The 23,844-nt window shown below is 32.1% G+C and overlaps 1 protein-coding gene across 9 annotated transcripts in view; it reads left to right on the forward strand.

The window, feature by feature from the left end:
- LOC143251979 (kelch-like protein 8) overlaps window positions 1–23,844 on the forward strand; it is a 54,161-nt gene that overhangs the window by 12,311 nt on the left and 18,006 nt on the right. The window contains exons 1-6 of one of the 9 annotated variants that reach the window (XM_076503419.1): window positions 5,661–6,002; window positions 7,399–8,344; window positions 9,133–9,400; window positions 12,677–12,820; window positions 15,513–15,624; window positions 18,277–18,445. In XM_076503419.1, coding sequence (XP_076359534.1) covers window positions 7,730–8,344; window positions 9,133–9,400; window positions 12,677–12,820; window positions 15,513–15,624; window positions 18,277–18,445 — 1,308 coding nt within the window. In that variant the 5' untranslated portion in view covers window positions 5,661–6,002; window positions 7,399–7,729. Of the gene's footprint in view, window positions 1–5,660; window positions 6,003–6,069; window positions 6,494–7,398; window positions 8,345–9,132; window positions 9,401–12,676; window positions 12,821–15,512; window positions 15,625–18,276; window positions 18,446–23,844 lie in introns of those variants that run through there. The other 8 variants (XM_076503424.1, XM_076503421.1, XM_076503425.1 and 5 more) reach the window with 8 other exon arrangements.

Here is a 23,844-nt window from a genome sequence, read left to right on the forward strand (position 1 = left end):
GAAACAGGAAACAGTTGTATAGATTTCAATGTACACAAGTAGCAGCTGTACACAACTTTTTGTTGGCTACATCTGTTAACTGCAAAGCTATGTAGGAGAACATTTAGATACATCATCTTGGCCGTAGACTATAGTTACGTTAGATAAAAAATATATAAGTACATAAAGCATATGCCCAAGTGTATAGAGTGTAAATGCTTAATAATTGTAATTAACAGTGGAATTGAGTTGTTGTTTTTTTATTATAATTTTTTTGTCTTAATGTAACATCTGGAAATAATTCAAAGAAGTTACTTCTTCTTAATTAATTAAAACTTATGACTTAAAGGCAGCACGAACGCTTATGCAACAATTTCATATAATGATTAATTGACATTACAGGTAGCTCAAAGAAAAGTTTCAGCATTATAAAACTCGTAAATACAGAAAAAAAATATTTATTTTAAAATTATAAATCAATTTTCAGTTAGTGTTTTATTTGCTCATGATGTTCGGGTGTTTTTCTTTCATCTGTTTTTTTTTTTCTGATTCACACTTTATTTCTCTTCTAATATTAATTATGTTTTGAATTAATGTCTGTCGACCTGAAAACTCAAGGGATGCATACCACATTTACAACATGACCATTATCTATTTTCTCATCAAATTTATTAGTCTTCCTCGCTACCCCATAGCTGCAAGGTGAATGGCTTATAACATTAAAATCCAGGTCTTCACACCTGCGGTGTGCAAAAAACAGATCACATGTGCAGTTTTATGATTAATAACTTCTTCATTACGCTGATACAGTATATAAAAGTGTAAAATAGAACGACTCGATACAGCACTACCAAAATGTATTTGTTTAAATACGAGGTGATTGTTTATTTTCTCCTCAAATAAAGTATAATTTATTTCAAAGTTTAATAGAGTAGAAAATTACACGCTAATAAGTACAATTTTAGTGATAAAATTGGAATTTGTATTAGTCTAATGATAAATATTTGGTTAACTTCTGGCCTCAATTTGTAAGTTCTCTCTTTCTTTCTTTTTTTTACAGAAGCTTTAAAATCTGGTTGACTCTGCGCTTGATATTACTGAATATGCTAAAATATTTTATTGTGAGCAAGAATAATTTTTGAAGTAGCTTATTTGTTCTTCTTATAATTAAAATAAATAACTCCAAGAATATAAAAAAAAATTCCAATTCCTCTTTTTTTTTAGCTTCTATTTTGTTTCCACTTAAGGTTATCACTTTACTAAGAAATACACTACAAGTTAACTAAAACAGGCAAATGGTTAATGAGTATTATGGTTACGTTAAACTAACAATTTCAAACATTTTTTTTATTCTTATTGATGGAATAAAATAGATACCATTGCTTGTTTGTTTGTTTTCGAATATTTCCATAAGCCTAATCAAGGGTTATCGTGCACTAACCATTCCTAAGGAGGGCAACTAGTGAACAGCACCCACCACCAAATCTTGGACAACTCTTGTCTGACTAAATAATGGAATTTTACTGTCATCCAAATGCGCAGTTTGATTTGTTTTGTAGTGACGGAACACGAATAATGGGTTTCTAGATCCATAGTCTGACATGCAAGCTACTGGGTCATGCTCAACCCAGATATAACTGAACTAAATGCTATTTATAAAGAACGGAGTACGTTGTATTAAACAGTTTTATACATTAGCAAGTCTTGTGACAACCACAGCCGATATAAAGTATTGGTGAAACGGGATATATCAGAACTACATTTTAACATTAATTGGCATAAAACGTAAAACATTCATACAGTTCGTTCATAAAGATGTTTTCTAAACGAGGATAGAGAATGTCTTAGATGGTGACATCCCTAGTACTTATTGGCATTGGAAAACAAAGGAATATAGATCAACATGGAATACAAGAACCATCCAGAAACGAATCTGAAAAAGCCGTTCCCCAGCAATAATAAGAAAAGTGCAAAATTCTGTAACAAATAAGAATCCAAGAATATAAATTTATTGGCAAAAGATGTTCACGAGACAAATATATACAACATAATGGAGCAGGATCTCCTTCTTAAAACGAGGCCAAGAGGATATGAGTTCACCAAGATAATGTTTCCATTCGAATCTACCATTCAACCATTGTATATCTCAAGCAATTAGAGAACATAACGGGTTAAGTTTTCTGTAGATTTCTATTTTATCGGATCGTTGCTTTGATTTTTTGTTATTGTCGTTGTTGTTTTACATAAACCTACACACGGTGGGTTACCTGCGCCCTGTTTATTGTTGGGATAAAAACTCCAGATTTTAAAATTATAAATCGGTAAATTTACCGATGACCCGCAGTAGTACCGGACTGTTGAAGTAGGCGCTAAAAACCGTCTTTCTCGTACAGTAAGTGGATAATGGAAAGCAGGCGGGAATGCGTGGTGTGTTTTGGACATTATAATTCTGTTACAAAGCTTTTTGGAATGGAAACTACGCTGAAAAGCTACTTTTAAAATGCATATGTGTCAAATAGAACAGAATGGGACATGGCGAAATGAGCTGTAACGACGCGTTGAAGTTCCAAAATTGAAAAAATAACTTTGCCCTGTGTAATTTTAATTTTCTACTACTTCCAATTTGTAACTAAGCTTGATAATATTAATTTAAATGCATGCACATATTTTGTTGTAAGCAATTATTTGCTGTAAAAGTCGTTATAAATGCAGAGCTCCTCAGTGGTACATCGGTATGTTTGTGGACTTCTAACACTAGAAATTGGATTTCGATACCCGTCATAGGCAAAGTACAAATAGCCCATTATTCCTAAATTACTAGCAAATGAAGCAATGATACCATGCCGTTTTTGTTTTGCATCTGATATACACATTTTTTATTAATATTATTATTATTTTATTATGTACGATAAATAATACTTTTTAACTATTTATACTTAATACATTATAATTGAAATATCTTAAGAAGTCTGAAATTTTGTATGCTGGTGAGTAAAACATAATACGTTCCATAGTATTTTTAGCGTATAATAAGCTTCATGATCAAGAATGTGTTATGAAACATAAAGTTTCTTGACCGTTAAACTTCGCTTATAAATGTTTATTTTTATCATATATTGCATATCATTTCGAAAATAAGGCGACACCAGCAACTTAAGTGAAAACCCTTAAATTTTCAAATTATTGTTTTAATATAATTTGCACTTTTAATTGAATAAACCTTAAATATTTTATATGAAGGGCATTTGCCAAACAGCATTATACATTCAAAACAAATTACTGGTATTAAGTTTGCAGTGGGGATAACTCTCTCTTGTTAAGCTTACAAAAACAATAGATATCAAAATAAATCAATATACTCCAAGAGTAGTGGTTCCTTGATCCCAGTAATTGCATTTATTTGTGACGAGACTGATAATCAGTTTATTTGAATATATGCTTTGTGGTAACAATCACCATGAATGTAAAATATCGTGCACCAATTGAAAGATATTATATTTGATTGCAATGTTTTTTCGTGTTATTAACAAGTAATGAGTTAAATCAAAAGGGTGCTTCTTTTGACCTGTTTCTGTAGTTTTGAAAGTATTTTTCTTTTGCCATTACTATCAATGTGGAACAGGAAAGTTATATAATTTAACAACACCAACATTTGGTGCACAACTTTGAACTCTACATAGCTACCAATATAGTAAATTTCAGACCTCTCTCATTCAGATAGTAGTCTACATTATTTATTAAAAGGAATTATCGAGTGAAAGTAAAGAATAGTGCGTAATACTGTAAACTACGATATATGTGATACATCCAAAACGACAAGGCCTTCCGGTAGTACCAAAGCTCTTCAGACTGGTTATTATACAACGTGGTTTGTTGTTGTTTTTCATTTCGCGCAAAGCTACTCGAGGGATATCTGCACTAGCTGTCCCTAATTTAACGGTGTAAGACAAGAGGGAAAGCAACTGGTCATCACCACCCACTACAACTCTTGTACTACTCTTTTACCAACGAATAGTGGGATTGACCGTCACATTTTAATGCCCCCAGGCGAGCACGTTTCGTGTGACGGCGATTCGAACCTGCGACTCTCAGAAGACGAGTCACATGCTTTAATCACCTGGTACATGATACAACAATAATTACATGCACAGCAATAATTGAGAAATGAATAACATATTTTACAAAATCTTGTAGTATGAATTAAACCAAAATTTTCTTCATATGGATTAAAACAAAAACAAACAACTACCACATATTTTCTGTCATGTAAATTAAGGAAGAGGTGGTTACATTATTGAATCTCAAGAAAATAAAAGTTATTGCGAAATTGTGTTTCGACATTTTCACAAGTGTGCTTGAAAGTAACTAATTTGGAAATGAGATTTCCTTGAGAAATGATAATATTAATCCTACATGTACATTATATGTTTTTAAAAAGATAAAAAAGTTGATAAAAAATATCACTATCTCATGGTATATAATTTCATGATGTACGAAGATACTGTTGAAAGAACAAATCATCTAGTATCTTGAATTACAAATTACTACCATTAACAACTAAGTTAAAGACATATCTAACTCAATCTACGGGGAATTTACAAAACCTTATGATTATTGTTACGAGTCAAAAATATAACTGTATTTATAATTGGCCAAATAGAATTGACCCTTTGCGGTAATTTCTGAATTAAATATGTATCTGAGTTTCATAGGAATTTTCAATTTGGTAGCTATCCTTAGCTCTTTTTGCAGTTAATATATGCAAGTACACACTTAAAATTGTACTTTGCGTTCTAAGCTAAGGGACCTTTGTATTTGTTTTGTTTGTTTGTTTAGAATTAAGCACAAAGCTACACAATGGGCTATCTGTGCTCTGCCCACCATGGGTATCGAAACCCGGTTTTTAGTGTGTAAGTCCGCAGACATACCACTGTGCCACTGGGGAGGGACCTTTGTAATCTCACAGGATTTTTAAATTATTTTTTAATTCTTAGTATCGTCCATTTTGACAGCAAAACTCAAATGATTATAAGATTGCTTTTATTTGTTTATTAACTAGCTGATATACTAATTCAAAGCACAGGGAAGATATAGTACCCTGAGAGGGAGTCAGATACAAAATGCTAAAATCAGGATTCGATACCCACAGTGGGCACAGAACAGGTAGCCTATTGTTGTGATTAATAATAAATACGTCGTCAGTGGCACAGCGGCATGTCTGTGGACTTACAACTCTAGAAATCGGGATTCCATACCCATGGTTGGCAGAGCACAGATAGCCTCTTGTGTAGTTCTGTCTTTAATCACAAACAAACTTAAATAGCGGCACAGATAAAACGCCAAACCAGCCAACCAACCAACCAACTTAAATAGAGAACCTACCGTTGCAAACTCAACTGGGCCGGATTTCAATAAAAACTTCAAATATTATAATGCTATCATTATTATTGCATTGTCACATTTCTAACTATATAGTCCTCAACACTAAATGAAAAAATTTCTAAGGTGTTTTTACAAGCTTATTTTCCCCCTAAAACGACACAATACTAGACTTTTGCTTGTAACTTATACTAGTAAATATTTTAAAATTATTTAATACTTACTACTGTGTAGTTGTCTAGAATTTACAGTTAAAGTAAAAACAAAAAGCAGAGGGCAATGTTGCATTTTTTTATTAGAGCCGTCTGTTTTCGCCTGCGATAGTATAAAAGTTTAAAAATATAGAATGATGTGATAAAAATAAAACACTTATTTTTTCCTCGTTGCTTCTCGATATATGTATTAAGTTTCGGTGAATTTTTAACTTTGTGATTTTAATTTGAATATACTTTCTAAGTTAAAGTTCTGCCAACATTAATTTCTTATCTTTTATTTATATTTTAACATCACAAAATTGAAAAACAAAACTTTAGTTTCCCGCTAAGTTCGATTTTGTGCAAAGGAATAATAATTCAACATCCTTGCCCACAGGTTTGACTTGTTCCAAAATAAGTGTAAGACTTAAAGGAAGAGAAGGTTATTTGGTAATATTGCTTTTCTTTATGTTCTTTTTGTTTGATAACTTTTGTTAAATGATACCAATTATCTTACAAGGCTAAATGTAATTGTCATATACATATAACTACAAGTGGTATTAGTAGTAGTACTATTTTGTCATTACACCAGCCAGTTTTGCCGGTCATTGCAAAATTACGGTGACACAGCATGGTCTCCATTAGCGTTAAGGATTGAGGAAAGTAAGACAATCTGGGAACTTCGTAGGGTAGGTGTAAGGCTGTAGAGATAAAAAAGTATATTTTAAAGTACTAAGGTTGTGTTGTCAGAAACACTAAATTTTGAGTTTGAACATGAAACGACTTCATTGCTCGTCGCCATATATCTCAAAACGGTAACATTTGCATCATATATTGTTATTACTAAATATTAGCAAGTGCAAGTTTTGCTGTAGTGAAGAGGATGGAGTCTACTTAAATACTTTGAGCAATCCGCAAGATTCCAACGTTAGTTGCTTATGGTAGTAGAAGTGATTATTCAATTTGAAATATAATATTTTTCATGTTGAAGTTTTTGTGATTTATCTATTCAACAAGACAGTAGCAAAAAGTATAAAACTGAAAGTTTCACTCTTAAACAACCAAATATTTTGAATATATATGCAAGTTCAAATTCAGTTTTACTTTTCTGATTACAGATTAAAGAGATAGTGATTATTGAAGTAATAGCAACTGCAAGGTGTCATTTAATTGTCTGGAGTAATGAATAGCTACTTTATTTAAATTAGACTTCAAACTGACTTTGTCATTATTTTAAAAAGGCTAATTTTATTATTTAGTATAATCATAGTGAAGTACAATTTTGTTAAAGATGCAATAAGGAGAGGGCATTATTGTATTTACTGTATATTTAGTTAATACATTTCTTGAAAAAGTTAATAAATTTTCCACAAATAGTATTGCATGTGCATGTTGCTAACTTAAAACTAATGAGGGAATTTGACAGTGAAAGTTTTGGTTACCCAATCAGAATGTGATTAGAAACAGACTGTGGATGATAATGGTGTGAAATATCACTGATCAGATATGCGGGATAACTACCACCTATTCAGTTAAGAGAAGTAATGGCATTATGAAAACATAAACAGTATTAGAGATTCTGCTGTACCTTTTTGACTGAGATTTTGAAATAAGTGTAGTGTACTTTAGTATGTTTTAAGGCAATTCACGGTTGCTGTAAAACATTTACAAACATACTTTTTAACAGTGAATAATTTAAAAAAAATTTTTTTTACAATGCCATCATTTTAAGTTTCTTTTAAGAGCATGTTGAAAAATACAGCTGTGTATTAGATTGTTGTTGAGTATTTGTCTATTTTTACATTTATTTTATAAATATTTCTGATATTTATTTTTTATGTTTCAGAGAGAAAACTTCAAAATGTTTATGATGATAGAAAGCTTTTATTCATTTTACCATTTCCATACTGTAATGGATATATGAAAATTGAAAAGTTTCTCATGTGTTGAGTTTTTTGCAGGTTTGAAAACAAATCTTCACATAATGTTACCTGACCACTCTAATTAAATGAAATGTAACACTTGTTTCAGTCCAGGATGTTATTCTGTAAGATGCTAGTGTGAGCATTGTTTTTGTATAGACATCAAGAAAACAATGAAAATTCGTATGCAATTGCTAGGTAACTGTTATTGAGGAAGGGGTTTCCTCATTTCCTAAGGATTTACTTCTAACTGTCATGACTTTATCTAAAATGGGAGATCAACTGCTTGAAGAACCGAGCTCTTCCCTTGTTTATGAAGCAAAAGAAGTTTTTTACAGGTCATTTCAAAAACTTAATGAATTTTTAGCAAAGGAAACCCTATGTGACGTTGAGATTCGAGTGGGTGGAAAATCAATCAAGTGCCACAAAGTGATTTTGGCTTGCTGCAGTCCCTACTTCTGTGCCATGTTTACTTCCCCTTTAGCAGAAAGTAAACAAAAAGTAATCAACATAAAGGACATTGATGAGAGTGCAATGGAACTACTTATTCAGTTTGCATACACGGGTAAAGTTGAACTCAGTGTTGAAAATGCTCAGTCTATATTCCATGCAGCGTCAGTATTGCAACTGGACATGCTGGCTCAAGTATGTGGTGACTTTATGAGAGATCATTTACATCCAACAAACTGTCTTGAAATTCATCAGTTTGCAGAACAACATGGGCATCAAGTTCTTGTGTACTATGCAGACAAATTTACGGCCAAACATTTTCTGAAAGTATCTTTGAGTAGTGAATTTCTGTTGATCGGAGGTAGTCACTTGCAGGACCTTATTTCATCACCTGATTTACAAGTGGAAGATGAAATACAGGTGTATACTTTTTTCAATATCTATTTAAAATTTCAGAAGCTTATCAGTTAATTGTTCTTGTCATATAATATGGATCAGTGATTTCTTTTTGTTTCAGTCAACATAATTCTTGAGTCAAGAGACTAATAATCTCACTTACTATATATGTATATACATAATTCAAGTAACTAAGCAACTGAATCTTAATTATAGTTACTTAAATTATGTAGCAAAACTGTAATACGTTAATAAAAAAACTTGTAAAAATGAAATACAATACTATGTACACACACCACATAAGTATATAACAACTGTATGCTGAAAAAATATATAATTGCAGTAACAACAGTGCATACTTTTGTAAAGTAAGTTAAAAGTTTTGTATTTAATGTCATTGTTTTTGTGCTGAAATGGGGAAGCACCTACAATATAGGTTTGAATAAAACTTTTTGCATTTTGAGTTAGCTCACACACTAGGAGCTTGTACACAAGTTTGTAAAAGAAGTAAGTCCCAAAATATGTTTTCTGTTCTCTCACTTTTCTTTCTTTTGCTTATAAATATAAATTCATGTTAATAACTTCTAAAACTTATTGTTTATTTTTGAGAATCGTAACAATGCTATACGTAAATATGCATGATAGGTTTAAAATGCTGTAGAAAGTGGATTAATTATTTTAAAAATGTTAGCCTAGTAGTTTTCAATTTTTTTAAATTTTTAACCTTACTATTGTATCAATACCTGTTTTTATTTGTTTAATTTGTTAAATAGTTGCATATTGAGACCTCTTTAACTTACACATCTTTGAAGGTTTATGAATCAGTGATGAAATGGATAAAACATAAGCCAGATCAACGAAAAGATCTTCTTCCTGGACTTTTATCAAAAGTCAAGCTGCCACTTATTCCACTGGAATACTTACTAACAACGGTAGAAAATGAGGAACTCATCCGTCGTAGCCTAGAATGTCGGGATTTGCTGGATGAGGCCAGAGATTACCAACTTTGGCAAGCCAATCTTTTTCTTAAGTTACGGTCTTCACTTGAAGAAAAAATTAGACCAAGAAAAAGTTATGCTGGTTAGTATAAGTTTATTTTTTCTAATATTTTTTTTTGGTATTCTGTTTTTTGATGAGTGATGAGTATTCTTAGGAAGTTATAACCAATATGTTTAAATAGTACATTTGCCATTACTTTTTCAACTCAAATAAAACAAAATGGTTTAAGGATTAAACTTCTTATATACAGCAGGAATTACCTTTTATTATGTGGTGATTCTTTTAATAGTTTGGGAAATTACATTTGCATAGAAAAATATAAATAACCATGTTCTTTTAAAAATGTATAAATAAAGTAACTACATATATCCATAGAAAGGTAGTAAGCGTGTGTCCAGAGTAGAAAAGTAGAAGTGTGCTTATATGCATTATTTTGTTCAATTTGGAAGTGAGAGTTAGTGGAAGTGAACTTAATATAAGCACCTATACTTTCTTATAAACTAGAATTGATAAAAACATAAACAAAGCATTTATACTGTCTACTAAATATAGTTGTTCCACATGTGTTTATATTTTGTGTCTAACACAGTGTGTATAGATGGGAAGAATTCTGAAGTAGAACTTTGTAGAAGCATTTCAAGTGTCTTATCTCTAGAAATGTGTAATCTCTTAATAGAAAGCATTAGTCAGGTTACAACTGTGACTGAACAAAGTAGGATAAATAAAGGTTTTGGAATGTGTTAGCCTACTTGTTTATATATATGGATTACAAGCTAATACTAAAAAAGAATTGACTCGCTGCCAAAGAGGTGTAAAAATGTCTTTAAAAGTGCTCTCTCAGTAAGACCCCATGTTAAGCTAAATGATTCTAATATTATAAGAAGGATTTAGAAAAAAAAACTGAAGAGAAAGAGGTATCTTCAGAATCTTGGTCACAATGCAGTTACTATCCAGCTACAGTAGTAAAATATGGTCCTTGTGTATTTCTACAAAACTGAGGTCTGAACAAAGAAGAAAAAATGTGAGGAATGCCAAAAATTTGAGCACCTTCCATATGAAAGAATATTTCTCAAGAGTAGAAAGCAGAGTATTGATAGTACCCTAAAATCCAATCTAAGTCTTGATGATATGGTTCCTGATTTCAATAACCTTACTATAGTACTTAGCAGATAACAAACCTAGGTTTAGTTGAAACCATAAATATAAGAACTAGTTCAAAGCCAACCATCTTATCCTGATATCATACCCCATCTGAACTTAATTCACATCCATGTAATGCATCATATAGTTCTCACTGTACAAAAAAAAAACTAACTAGTCAATTTCTCTCATACAGTTTTACAGCATTTAGAACTGATTTTGAACTAGAAGTGTTGGAAATGAGACATAACTAAATTAAACCTTTAGTCACAACTCTGTGTTAGAATCACTAAGTGTGTGAATGAAAAACCTGTTAAAAGTTAATTCTTATTCTCTCATTTAAAAGTATGTCCATTCAGAGGCTATAAGAAATTTGTTATTAAAGATTCTTAGCAGACAGGTTCTCAGATCTTCTTGGGCATGTTCCCATGAGGAAGGGTGCTAAAAAGTTGACCATAACCATTTAAATAAATAACAATGGTTCATGTAATGTAAAGATTGCAGATGAAAATTTAAAAGGATATCCATTACCAAAAAAAACACCTGCAAGGCACTCTTCAACTTCTTGCTCTTGAGGATGGATCAGGAATAATAACTGTGCTTTCCCCATGGCTGTTGGAAACTCTATACCCAGAAGACTGGCTTTACCAGGCCTTGTCGTCGTCTTGGTCCAAGTCCTCACAAGTCATTATCACCACAACTTTCTCATCTTTACCATAAATTTTGTGCTCTCAGAAGGTTATCTTTTGTGATATACAATTCACAAATGTTATTGTGACAGAGTAACAACAGAAAAAGAAGCACATTTTACATAAACTAGGCAATAACATATCCTGGTCATTGTACCCAAATATTTCTTCTTAACTGGGCTATAACATTTGGGTACATTGATATCCAGCATAAAAGTCAAAATCTCCTGCAAAACACATCATCAGAACGATTGGATGAAGAATGAAATGAAAGTGGACAATAGTAAAATGTAAATAAACATAAGTGTTGTTTAAAACACCTTTTTTTCTTATTAAACAAATACACTATTTTGTTACTGAAATTAATGGGGCTTGTCATTTTGTATTGTTTGACTCTTAGGGTTAAGGCTTATAAAACAAGAGAAATTAAGAGCAAGAAACAAATGAAACAAAAAGTTGGCTAGTCTACAAACTCTTGGGTAATATTCTCTGCACAAGTATAAGTTGTGCCAAGTTTACAGGTTTCTGTATTGCTTGCTTGAATGGGTTGATTCAAACAAGTTTGAACAGAAACACACACATGCAGGTTTGAAACTTAAGGTTGGAGTGTATAGCTTTTACCTGCATAAAAGGATTAGGACATGCTCATGACTTTGGGTAATATGCTCAACATGAAAAAGATTAATTACATACTTAAACTACATGGAAAATTTAGAAAAATATTTTTTTTTGAATATTCCTGAATAAAGATTTGTTCTATACCAGTTATGGATGGAAAATACTCATTACTATTCCAGTTATTGTACTGTTTCTTCCTTTCTGTTATCATCATGTGATATGATGTGATATTCATTTTCTATGCATTCTGTTTTTTATGCTATACATGTAGCTGAAATGGGTTTTTCTAACATCAGATATCATTGCCATGTATTCACTAGCATACACAATAGGATATCTGATGAATTGGTGTGCTCGCTAACGTATGGATGGGTTACCTGATGAACTGGTGTGCTCACTAACGTTTGGCTCTACATATCTTCAGGGTATTTTTTTCATACATTCCGTTTTTTCTAGGATTTGCTGAATGTAGCAGATATAGTGAGATTGATATATCACATTTTTCTTTACTTTTATTTACAACTTCTGACATACTGAACTCTGACATATCTTTGTTATTTAGTGTTTAAGGCTCTGTTCTGAATGACAGATTGACCCTTGAACTCACCACAGTTTTCACACGTCGCTTAAACATATAACAGATGTCTGGACATTTCCTTTCATGCACACTTGTCTAGTAAACATAATTTTATCCTGCAGTATGTTTCTTGAATGAAAAATAATAATAAAACTTGGCTATATTCATTACAATACAAGAGTGTGAAGGCTGTCACTGAAGAATTTAGTGCATGTATTTGATGGAACATTAATTTCTTATCTATACTGGAAGTCAAAATAGTGATTACAAACAACAGTATTTCATGCATGCTACCCTTTTGTGTAATAACCTTATTTTGTTTTAAAATTTCAGGAGCATTATTTTGTGTGGGTGGAAGAGGAATACCAGAAGAGCCATTTGCAGCCATTGAGTGTTATAGCTGGCTTCATAACCAATGGTTCAAAGTTATAGAAATGACCACCAGAAGGCGCCATGTAGGTTGTACTTCAGCAGGAGGTATTTTGTATTATCAAACTTTTAATTACAAATGTTTCTGTTTATGTCCTTAAAGGGAGATTAGTAATAAAGAAATGAGGAACCATACCAGCATTCACGAAATGTGGAGAATTAACTTGTAAAGTTTAAACATGCTGTGGTAGGTTTTATAATATTTAAAGTTTAGAATGCTTGTATAAGCTCTTGTTTCAAATAAAAAGAATACTGACTGATAATAGGAAGCTTTTATTGAATGTTTTGGATTCCTCTCAATTCCATCATCAATAATCTAGATCTACAAAACAAACAGACAATATTTGCAATTACAACAGAAATATATACACAAGATTAAACAATTTGAATACATAAATATGAGGCAAGACAACGAAATTGTGGCACAGTTGAAATAGTTAAATTAAAATAAGTTTAATTTCAGTGAAAACTGTTATTTATGGATGGAAGGAGAATTTTTATGAATACTGTATTCTCAAGACAGCTGGTATGGGTATAAGAACTTTAATTAAAATAGAACACAGAACAACATTTTGACCTTCTTAGGTCATCTTCAGGTTAATGTCTTTCTGATGGGTACACCTCTTGTAAATGACTTTACCACCCCCTCTCAACTCCAAGTTTCTTCTGTTCTGGTTCCCTGTTCATCAACCTTTAACTCTGGCTGTTGATACTGTCACCTAGGACTTCTCACCTTTTTCTGTATGCTGTTTATCCTCTTTGACTTCTCCTTATGGTCTTTTCATTGTGATTGTTTTCTATCCTCTTCTGCTCCTTCTCCTTCTTAACATTTTAACTTCTGATATGATAAGTCATTTCATACAGAAATGATAGAATCTCACAATGAAATTATGGACAGGCTAGTGCAAAAATTAAATTTAGATATGATCCTCTAATAATGTACCTGAAGGGAAAGACCAGGGAAGATAACATCTAGTGACAGGTGTTCCATAAGGACCTACAGAAGACCACATCTCATCTCAACTAGGATATATCCTTTGCCCAAAATAATGGCATGTGTGTGTTTGTGAAAGAACCTGAAGTGTTGCAGGGATAGGCAGAATAAAAATGCAACTTCCATCTTTCCCACTTCACCAATTTTTCTTCCTTAATCTAAGAACAAAGTTATTATTAGTGCAAGTTCATAGGGAGAGTTCTACTGCATATGAAGGTTGTGCCTGCCTCCTTTTGATGAAGGGCTATTGTCACAAAACGATGTCATCATCATGCATCAGTGCAGTTCATATGAATTTAGCTGGAAGTTAACTTGATGCTAGTGGCAAGCAAATCTCATTGGCATGTACACAAAGGAAGTAATATTTTTGGGTGTAAAGGTATCTGTCAAAGTACATTTTCAGATCAGGAAAATGTTAATGTTTGATCACTTTTCAGTGAAATTTCACAACAATTATAAATTTTTAATTGTATAGCTTTGAAAAGTAAGATAACTACCTTATTCACTTATCAATTAATTTTAATGCTAGTAATGAAAATCCATACTGTGTAACTCTGATATGACTTCAGTTTTAAGCATTTAGGTACCTTAACCTCATATTTAAGAAAAGCAAATTGTTTTCTGATGTTGTTGAGAAAATCATAGCTCTACTAATAATAAAAAATGTACAACTACAGTTGGATAAAACTGTAAAGCACAAAAACAAAGTTCCATATTCCCATTTCCACAGTGAGACATGTCACTGTTTTTTAAGCTCGTGTATCTATTACAATAGAATATTTTTAAGTTACTATAGATGGTTAAACTTTTTCTGTCAATTTTCATTTCAGTCATTTTATCATGTGATATTAGTTAAGTGCTCAAATAATTGATGGCTTGAAAAGCTGTGATTTTTGTACTGTTTGAAGCAATTCTGATGTAGAACATTTTCATTCTTACTTAAGCCTGTGGAATAAGCACTAGATAAATCAAACATTGCATCATTATGAAATTTGTCTAGAAACTTGTACTTAAAAAAGGATAATATATTGTGGAATTGGATCATATAAAACATTGTGTATAAAAGTTTTAAAATTTTGAAGGTGAATTATATTAACATGAAATGTACATATAGTTTGGTTTAAATGTTTTGTAGTTTTCAAACTGTTAAAGCAGTTTCCAATACTTTTTTTTATGAGTTACATTCAATTAAAAACTTTATTAATTAAGTCTAGAAAATATTAGTAGGTAATAAATACAAATATTTTTACAGAAATTCAAAATTTTACTTGTACATTCAGAATGTTTTGGTTTGGATTCATTTGTACATTTTTGCAAAAAAAGACAACTAACCACCAAAAAATATTTATGTACATGTGGGTAATCAAATTTGTGCCCTAATTAGACATATTTAATGGGTATTTACAAAAGCACTATAGGCTGAGTGATGATGTTGAAAATATTGGAAACCATAATTAAGAATATATATTTTATTCTTTTTTTTAAATCTTCAATTACTAATATGTATGTGTGTGTTCCACAATCGGTCTTTATTATCTAACTTTATTAAAAAAACATTGTGAATATGAATATAGATTTATAACAATAAGTGTTGGAAGATAAAGTTGTAGTTGAATGGTGGTTCAGTCTCTGGCACTACTAGTGTTACTAGTGTTCAAACATTCAGTTGATTTTTCTTGATTTACATATAAATATTAATCTTATATCATTATGTGAAGTCTTTTTTTTTTTTTCATGTAAAAACAGGAAAAATTTATGCAGTTGGAGGTTGTGATGAAAAACAACATCTAGCCAGTGGAGAAGTTTTTGATCCAGTTACAAACAAGTGGGCATTACTCTCACCAATGCTGACTCCTAGGTAAAGCTTGAAATTTATTTCTTGGTTATTACTCTAGCTTATTTCTATTTTAATCTAGAAATGATGCAATATTGTCTAGATTGTTTGTATGTTTGGTTGAATGCAGGAATATTGTGGGATTTTTCACAGAAATATCAAGACAGTATTTCAACAAGAATTAATACAAATAATATAGATTTATTCATAAATATTTTTAAAATGTATTTTTTAGTGTTATATATTCTTTTTAAAAATATTTCAAAAAATAAATTCCCTCCCCTTTTTCTTTTCTTTTCAAAATGAAGATCAAGAAACATAAGCTGCTGAAATGATAAAGCAATTTAAGAACATTTTGAACTTCTATTACCAAGGCTGAATTAAGGTCATTGTAAGTCCATACAAATCATAATTGTATAATTTACTATTACTAATACTAGGCCCAGCATGGCCAGGTGTTTAGGGCACTCAACTCGTAACCTGAGAGTTGCTCATTAGAATCCCCATCACACCAAACATGCTTGTCCTTTCAGTTGTGGGGGTGTTATAGTCAGTCAATCCCACTATTTCTTAGGTCTGGCATGGTGAGATGGTTAGGGCACTTGACTCCTGATGTGATAGTTGCAGGTTCGAATTCTCATTACACTAAACACATTCACCCTTTCAGCATGGTAGTGTTATAAAGTTGCAGTCATTTTCACTGTTCATTGGTAAAAAAGTAGCCCAAGGGGTAGCAGTGGTTAGTGATGACTAGCTGCCTTCCCTCTATTCTTACACTATTAAATTAGGGATGGTTAGTGCAGATAGCCCTCATTAGTGATATTTGATCCCGTGTTATTCCTGTTTATTTGTTGTGCTTGAGACAAGAGATTAGTGGTTGTTTTTATCTCAACCCATTCTTTGATCTTCTCAGGTCCACAATGGTGTCCTTTCTCATCCTTCATTGGCATTTTTAACCAGGTGTATATATGTCCTGGTTTGAGATGATTGAGGCATTTCTCCACATTCTCATAGTAAATACATTTTGCCTCTCACTGCGTTTCATATAAATGGATCAGGTTCTACAGTTCAGGGATCTATCATTAGCACTATATGTGTTCTGCTTCCTTACACAAGTTTTCACCTTATTTTAAGCTTGGCTCAGCCAACTCCCATTCATCTCCAAGCTATGAAATAGGAAGGTGAGCTTTTACTTACAGGATTTGTTCTATTTTTGAGTTTGTGGGCTTCCGTAAAATCTCTGAATTATGAGGATGAGGGGACATGCTATCCCTTCAGTAGTTTCAGTGCAACTAATGGATCTTTAACCCACTAGATCTTCCAGTCTCTTTTATCAAAAGCAATATCTTGGTTTCTGAGTGATGATTGGTGTTGTTCAACCTTAGCATTACTGTATATATATATATATATAATATAGTTTTGTGTGTGTGTGTGTGTGTAAATGCTTACTGTCCCTCTGTCCAGAGTTTGTCTCTTCACAGATACTTTACTTCACAAATGAGGTGTCAGGTAATCCAGGGTATATTAATGGAAAACGAATCTTCATTCTACATCAGTAATTTAGATTTTTTTGCTGTCCAATAGGCAATTGTGGTAGGTCTAGGTCACTTGCAGGGAAATATCTTCATTAGATATTTCATCAAATCTCAATTGACCTTTAAATCAACTGTCATGGGAGGCATGTTCTTGGGGCTGTTTTCGAAATTTTTTTTTTTTTTTTCTCTATGGGATTTATACCTCTCAGTTTCCTTCTCTGTCTGAGTTTATGAAATTTCTAGTTTGTCAGTCTCAGCTTTCTCACATTCTCCTGACCAAATGGATTATCCATTATGAGGGTTTGCTCTCAGTTTGGGCCTCCAATGATCACCTTTTGGCCATTTATCGATTATCTCAACTATAAGCATTGGAGTCTCCAGTTCCTCAGGCTTGGGTTGTAGATGCATTCAGTTCTGATTGAACAGGATTCCTCTGCTATGCTTCTCCCAAGTTCATCTGTTACTGGGAGTTTTGGCTATGTTGATCCTCTCTTTGTGAGTTTTCTAGACCCAGATTGACTGATCAAACCATGATTTCCTCTTCTACAGTCTATTCAAGTGAATCCACCTATGCATCTTCCTCTTTGTTTATATATATTATATAAATTTTTTGGCTTTTTCTCTGAATAATTCTTCTTATTTGTTTCACTGCTTTAACTTGTAATAACAAAAAAATTTTCATACCTTACTTTGTTTAAAAAATTATAAATGAAATTCAACACTTTTAGATGGTTGTTTAACAACATTAAGATGTTTTAACTATGATGTGTTATGTTTTGTCACTTTATAGTTGTATTGTTAATCATGTGTTCTTTCTCTTAATAACAGTATAATTTTTGAACACTGTATTTTAGTATTTGACATGTGAATTTAATGTGTAATTGAAAGTACATCTAAAATCTTTTAAGGTTTATAAGTTAATTGAATCAATTCTGTTTACATGAGCTTAACATATAAAAAAATTAATATTTGATATTTTTCAAGTTTATCATAAAAAAATTTCCTAACAGAATGAAAATATGTTAATTATTTGAACTTGGTATTGTAAATTGTTTAATTTAAATTAAAAACCTGTGTTTTTATAATTCATTCTTTTAAATAGAAAATATTTAAGTTATGTAATATTTATGTGTGTATGAAGGAGAGGACTGGGTCTGTGCTGCTTAGAAGGACCAATATATGCTATAGGTGGGCTTAATGATAGCAGTTTCTTTGCTACAGTAGAAAGATATGATATAAACTCAGATAGTTGGAGCACTGTAGCTAGTATGAACACACCACGAGGAGGAGTTGCTGTTGTTGCACTTAAGGTGAGTAAGTTATTACATTCCTTTCAAGTTGGATAATAATTCGTGGAACAGTAAACATATTAAGAATTAGGTTAGATTATTGAGCTTAGGTTGGGTAACAATACACTTAGAGAGTAAACAGAAAAGTTTTTTTTAGTTTACTAAGCTTCACTTGGAAGTATCTGTAGAGTACCATACTCAAATTGGATAGCAATTACATCAACCTGACATCTGCGTGTCACTTCTATTACATTATATGATCAGATTTTGCTCACAATTTATAAGAATTAGATAGTGGGGGAGATTTTTACACTAGTCATATCTGAGCTACATATTTTACTATTAAAATGGTAATTTGAAAAAAAAAGTTTCTGAACTTTACTATAACATGCAACTAAAGCTACCATGTTACAGTCTCTAGTGAAAAGAAGAAAAATGTGCCTAATGCTTCTGAAGTTAGAAAATTTGTGGGCCTTTAATATTGATCTCACAAAATTGTGTTGATGAGATGTTTTATCTTCTGTGAACATGAGTAATGCTACAAGAAACTTAGCTTAACAACAGGGTGAGAAGGTTAAGAGTGAGACTAATTGGTCATAGCAGTCGGAACACACACACACACACACACACATACATACATACATATCATACATACATAAAGTAGTCTATAGTTTATCACCTAAGTATTCAAAAATAAAGCTGTATAATCAGATGTAATGATCACAATGCGATGATCCTAGTGGAAAAAGACCAAGAAACCTGTCATATTTTGTGGTACTGTCACACCAAATCAGTATTACCTTAAAAATAGTGAGTAGCTTTACCACATCATAGTTGTAAGCAATTGAGAGTCAACTGTACTTTCCACCCCTATCGTAAAACTAAGTCAAAGCACTAACTATGCACCTAAAACCCAGACCACGTATTATTCCATGCATAATGCTTCCTTATGATTCTATTGCTAACTCATTCTTAGATCTAAGTAGACAGGAGGTAGTCTTTCAATCCTTTTACAATGGTTCATGGGTTAAAGGTCATGTCATTGCATTTGTTGACTTGCATTTAAAATTTTATTGAACTTTTATTTTATGAATTTATGTCAATAAGTTTGGAATCACACTGTAGATTATAATTCAAACTTTAATGTTATATATGAGTTAATTTCTTAATTTAAAAGTAAATATTAAATGGACACATTTAAATATAGATTTTAATGAGTCACATGGTATGTTGAAAGCAGCACTATTTAAAATTGGATGTTTGTGATATTAAAATAGTAAGTCTATAATTTCATACAAATTAGGAACTCAAATTATTAATATTATCAAGCTATAATATAAAATAAGAACCTCATATCTTTTTATTTTGCTGAAATATGGCTTATGTATTGAATTAATCACAGTGGCCCTGCTCATCTCTTTCCATTTTTGAAAACTATCCCAAATGTACACTTCAGTATATAACGTGAATAACCAGTCAACTGCTTAGAAATGTCCCCAGAGTGGTTTTCTCAGTCCTTTGAATCTTTGAAAAGGCTACCACATTCAATGTGTTTTAGTTTGCTTGAAGATATATTTTTTAAAAATCTAAATACATTTTGATAAATTAGTGGAATTCTATTGTATCAGTAGTTATTTATGATTTATTCCTGTACGTGGTGAGGGGACCTTCCAGGGAAGGTTCTGTTCTTTCAGTTTACCTCCTCTGGGATCTAAACATCCACCCACGTGTTTGCCGTGTGTGGCGACTCATGAAGGGTAAGAGAGGATCCTGGTGGTTGAGGGATCCAACCCTAACACACCACTTTGTCCTTTAATTCCTGTAGACGGGTGGCCTTTGGGTGGCCCCCCTTGGGTCAGTCGGCTGGTCCACTTGGGCTAGAGTCAACCAAGTACCAGTGTTGGAAGTTCTCAGCGGGTGTTGTGGACATTGTATCTGATGCTGGTGTTTGGGTATAGTGCTCACGAAACCCTGGCGTTGCTGCAATGTCCTTGCATGACATTGTAATGCGTCCCCTCGTAGGGCTCCATTAAAACACAGCCAAGACAGGGAAGACTAACAGGTAATTTTATGATATTGGATACATAAGTGCACATGCACCACATCAATGCAAGTTATGTAATGTTATCTAGGCATAACTGGAAGGTCAATATAATAAATAGAAATATATAAAGACTTAGAGTTATGAGACTTAAGCTACTTAGACTAAACATTTGTATTTTCGTGTTATAATATGTAGTCATTCTAGCACAAAAAAGCATAATTTATATTTAATTCCTAATTTTTTTATGATGCTTAACAGATTGGTCAGGTGACAGATTCCACATATTTAGAGTATAGAAAATAAAATATAAATTCTTACTGAAAACAAATGTTTGAAATGTATTTAGGAGGTTTTGGAGATTACACAAATAATATTTGAAATATTTGGGACAAAGAATAATATGAAATCATTTTGCACTCAGACTGAAAACAAAACAAAATTTATTTTCACAAACAAATCTTTCATAAAAAATTGATTTTTTTGTATATAAAATACTTTTAATCTCTACTAAAAGTTTACCAAAGTTTTGAAGATACACTTGCTGGGTCAAAAGGTATAGTGCAAATACTTAATATAAGGAAATGTATATAAATACTTGTTATTTTATACCAAGCCTGTTGTAAAAGAGTAAAATGAAAGCTTGTTCTGCTCACCACACAAAACTGGTCATATCTCTTCACATTTGTGGCTTACTCTCCAGTTCACACTTATGACTAAGTAGATTTTATTCATAAATAAATCTGATAGACTGAACTACCATTAGTCTGAATGACAACATGAGGGAGACAGAAAATTCTATTTACATTAAGTCTTAATATGATAATAGTAATGCATGATAAAGGTGTGAAGTGTCATTTAAATTATCACATGCAAAAATTCTTTTAAGAGTTACTGTAGCTGCCTCATCTAAAGAAAAGAGGCAAATTTCTAATTTAACAGAGGAAGGAGGTTTGGAAATTGTGACAAAGTATTCTCATCAATGATATTTTAATTAAAAGAAAAAATTGGATGAGCTGTTGTATAATAGTGAAAAGATAACTCATTTTATGGAAACCATGAAAGAAAAACAAAAAGGAGAACCCTTGAAGAAAGGTACTTATGAACAGACATACTTTACAAGTACAAATAAAATAATTGATTGGAACCAAAGCCTCCTATGTGCAGAACAAAGGAGAGGAGCAAGTTGGAATGACTCTCTTGAGTAAAGGAAAAGTGAAATCATGCAATAAAAATGTGAGCTACAGCAATATTGTGAAGGTTCTAAAGGCACTGTAGGGTAAAATTATGGGAAACAAAATCAAGAAGACGAGACATTCATTCTTATGACAATATAAGTCAAAAATGACATGAATCAAAGTCTGATGTAATTAATTAAAATTAAGTAAAAATAAGACTTTTATCGGTGAAATAGTGTACATGTTAAACAAAAGATAAAGCAACGATAACATCTGCTATGTGTCTAGTACATAAACTGAAGGAATATGATACTTGTGGGTAACAGACAAATAAGAAAAAAAATGCATGTATACAAGAAGAAGAAACTGGATTAAAAAATAACTTCCAAGTAGTTTAGAGTTGACTTTCACTCAAACTGATGTGTTAAATGTCAAGTCTTAAAAAAAAATCTGATCCATAAAGGGTAACAGAGCCTTAGAATGCAACATAAAAATAAATATAATTTTTAACTGGTGTAGTTTAGGGACTGCAGTAATAAGAGAACATGAATGTAACAAAGACTGATGTCAGGGTTTTATGGGCACAGATTCTTTAGAGTAGGTTTTTGTGACTTGTTGGCAATAAATTTGAACAATAAATAGACAGTACACAGTTCACTCATTTGTGAATAATATATTCAAAACAAAATGTGCAAAACATCTCTACATTGTAGGATATAACAGTTTATATTTAAAACTGAATAATTCACTTATGTTGTTGCAACAGAAGAAAAAGTGATAAGTTCATATATGTTACTTCCTAGGTTACCACAGTTGTATACAGAGCTTTAAATAATTATCTCTTTATGTCAGAAGTCCACATAGGTCAGTTCGCTTACATTAGAACTCAACTGAAAAGACAAATTATTTCTTCTCTGCTCTTTTATCATAATAGAATTGCTGATCAGTTCACTTACATTACCTCATGAGTTAACACAGCTTTAAACAATTGTTTCATCAAAGTTTCCAGAGGTGTACTCATTTAGTTTTATAACACCCACTTAACTAGACAAATTATTCTCCTTATCTCTGTTAAACTGTGAAACTTGCTTTAAAATAATGCTGTTATGGCTAAAGCTAACAATCATGCAGTTAACTTCAACTAACTTAACATTTTCTTACCTAACTTGCATTTTTCTCATTAAGTAAGTTTGGCAGATATGTGAGAGATGCATTTTAATTATGATAAATGCAAGTTATTGCATGTGGATTATCATAATTTGAACTGTAAATTTGAATGGGAGTTACCTTAAAAGTATTATGAAAGAAAAGGATCATGGTGTAGTGGATGATCAGTCTCTTAAGTAGTCCAAGATGTGTGCTGTTGCTAGTGGTAGGGAAAATAGGATTGTAGATTGAATCTACAGAAATATTGAATACAAGTCTAAAGAGGTTATAATTTCATTGTAAAGGTCATGTGTTAGGCTACATTTGGAGTACAGTGGAGCGCCATTAAGCCGCGGACCAGTAAACCGCGAAATCCCTTAAGCCACTGTAGCAAGCCTTGTGAGCGAGGATTATCGCAGCTCACCGCTAATTTAAGAACGTGTAAAAACGTGGCTTACGAATTTAATTCTGGCTTTATAACTTCAAGGGGATATTTAAAAAGGATTTGCTTTAATTTGGGAAATAAATAAAATATATTACAATAAAAATCGACCGTTAATCTACCTTATCCGCTCTCTATGTCAGCTTTATGGAGGCCGTCATTGTTACCGAATCACATCTCTCCATACATTAAAGTTAATCCGCAGTAAATCCATGAAAAAGTGATCAATAATTAAAGTATTATTTTTAATTTGATAATCCAATATAATGATCACGCAATGGCCCGGATGAGGCTCCTCAGCGGAGCTGTTGGCGACTTCGGCTTTTCAGTCACAAAGGTTTAAGCCACGGTTAAGCAGGTTGACCCCCAAAATACCGCAGCTTAACGGCGCTCCACTGTATTGTGTTCAGTTTTGGGCTCCTTACCTTAGGAAAGACATTGAATATGTGGGAATTTCAGAGAATATGTATTTTCACCCTGGATCATTCAATGGTCAACAGGGATCAGTGAAGCATTACCATAGTGTTGAAATTTACATTCTTTAAAAGCATGAAAGAATTACCCCTGAAAAGGACAAAATATTCTCTAGCCTTAACACTTGCAGAGTAGTGTG

Source organism: Tachypleus tridentatus, chromosome 6 (assembly GCF_004210375.1).
Source record: "Tachypleus tridentatus isolate NWPU-2018 chromosome 6, ASM421037v1, whole genome shotgun sequence".
In the NCBI taxonomy this organism is placed as follows: Eukaryota; Metazoa; Arthropoda; class Merostomata; order Xiphosura; family Limulidae; genus Tachypleus; species Tachypleus tridentatus.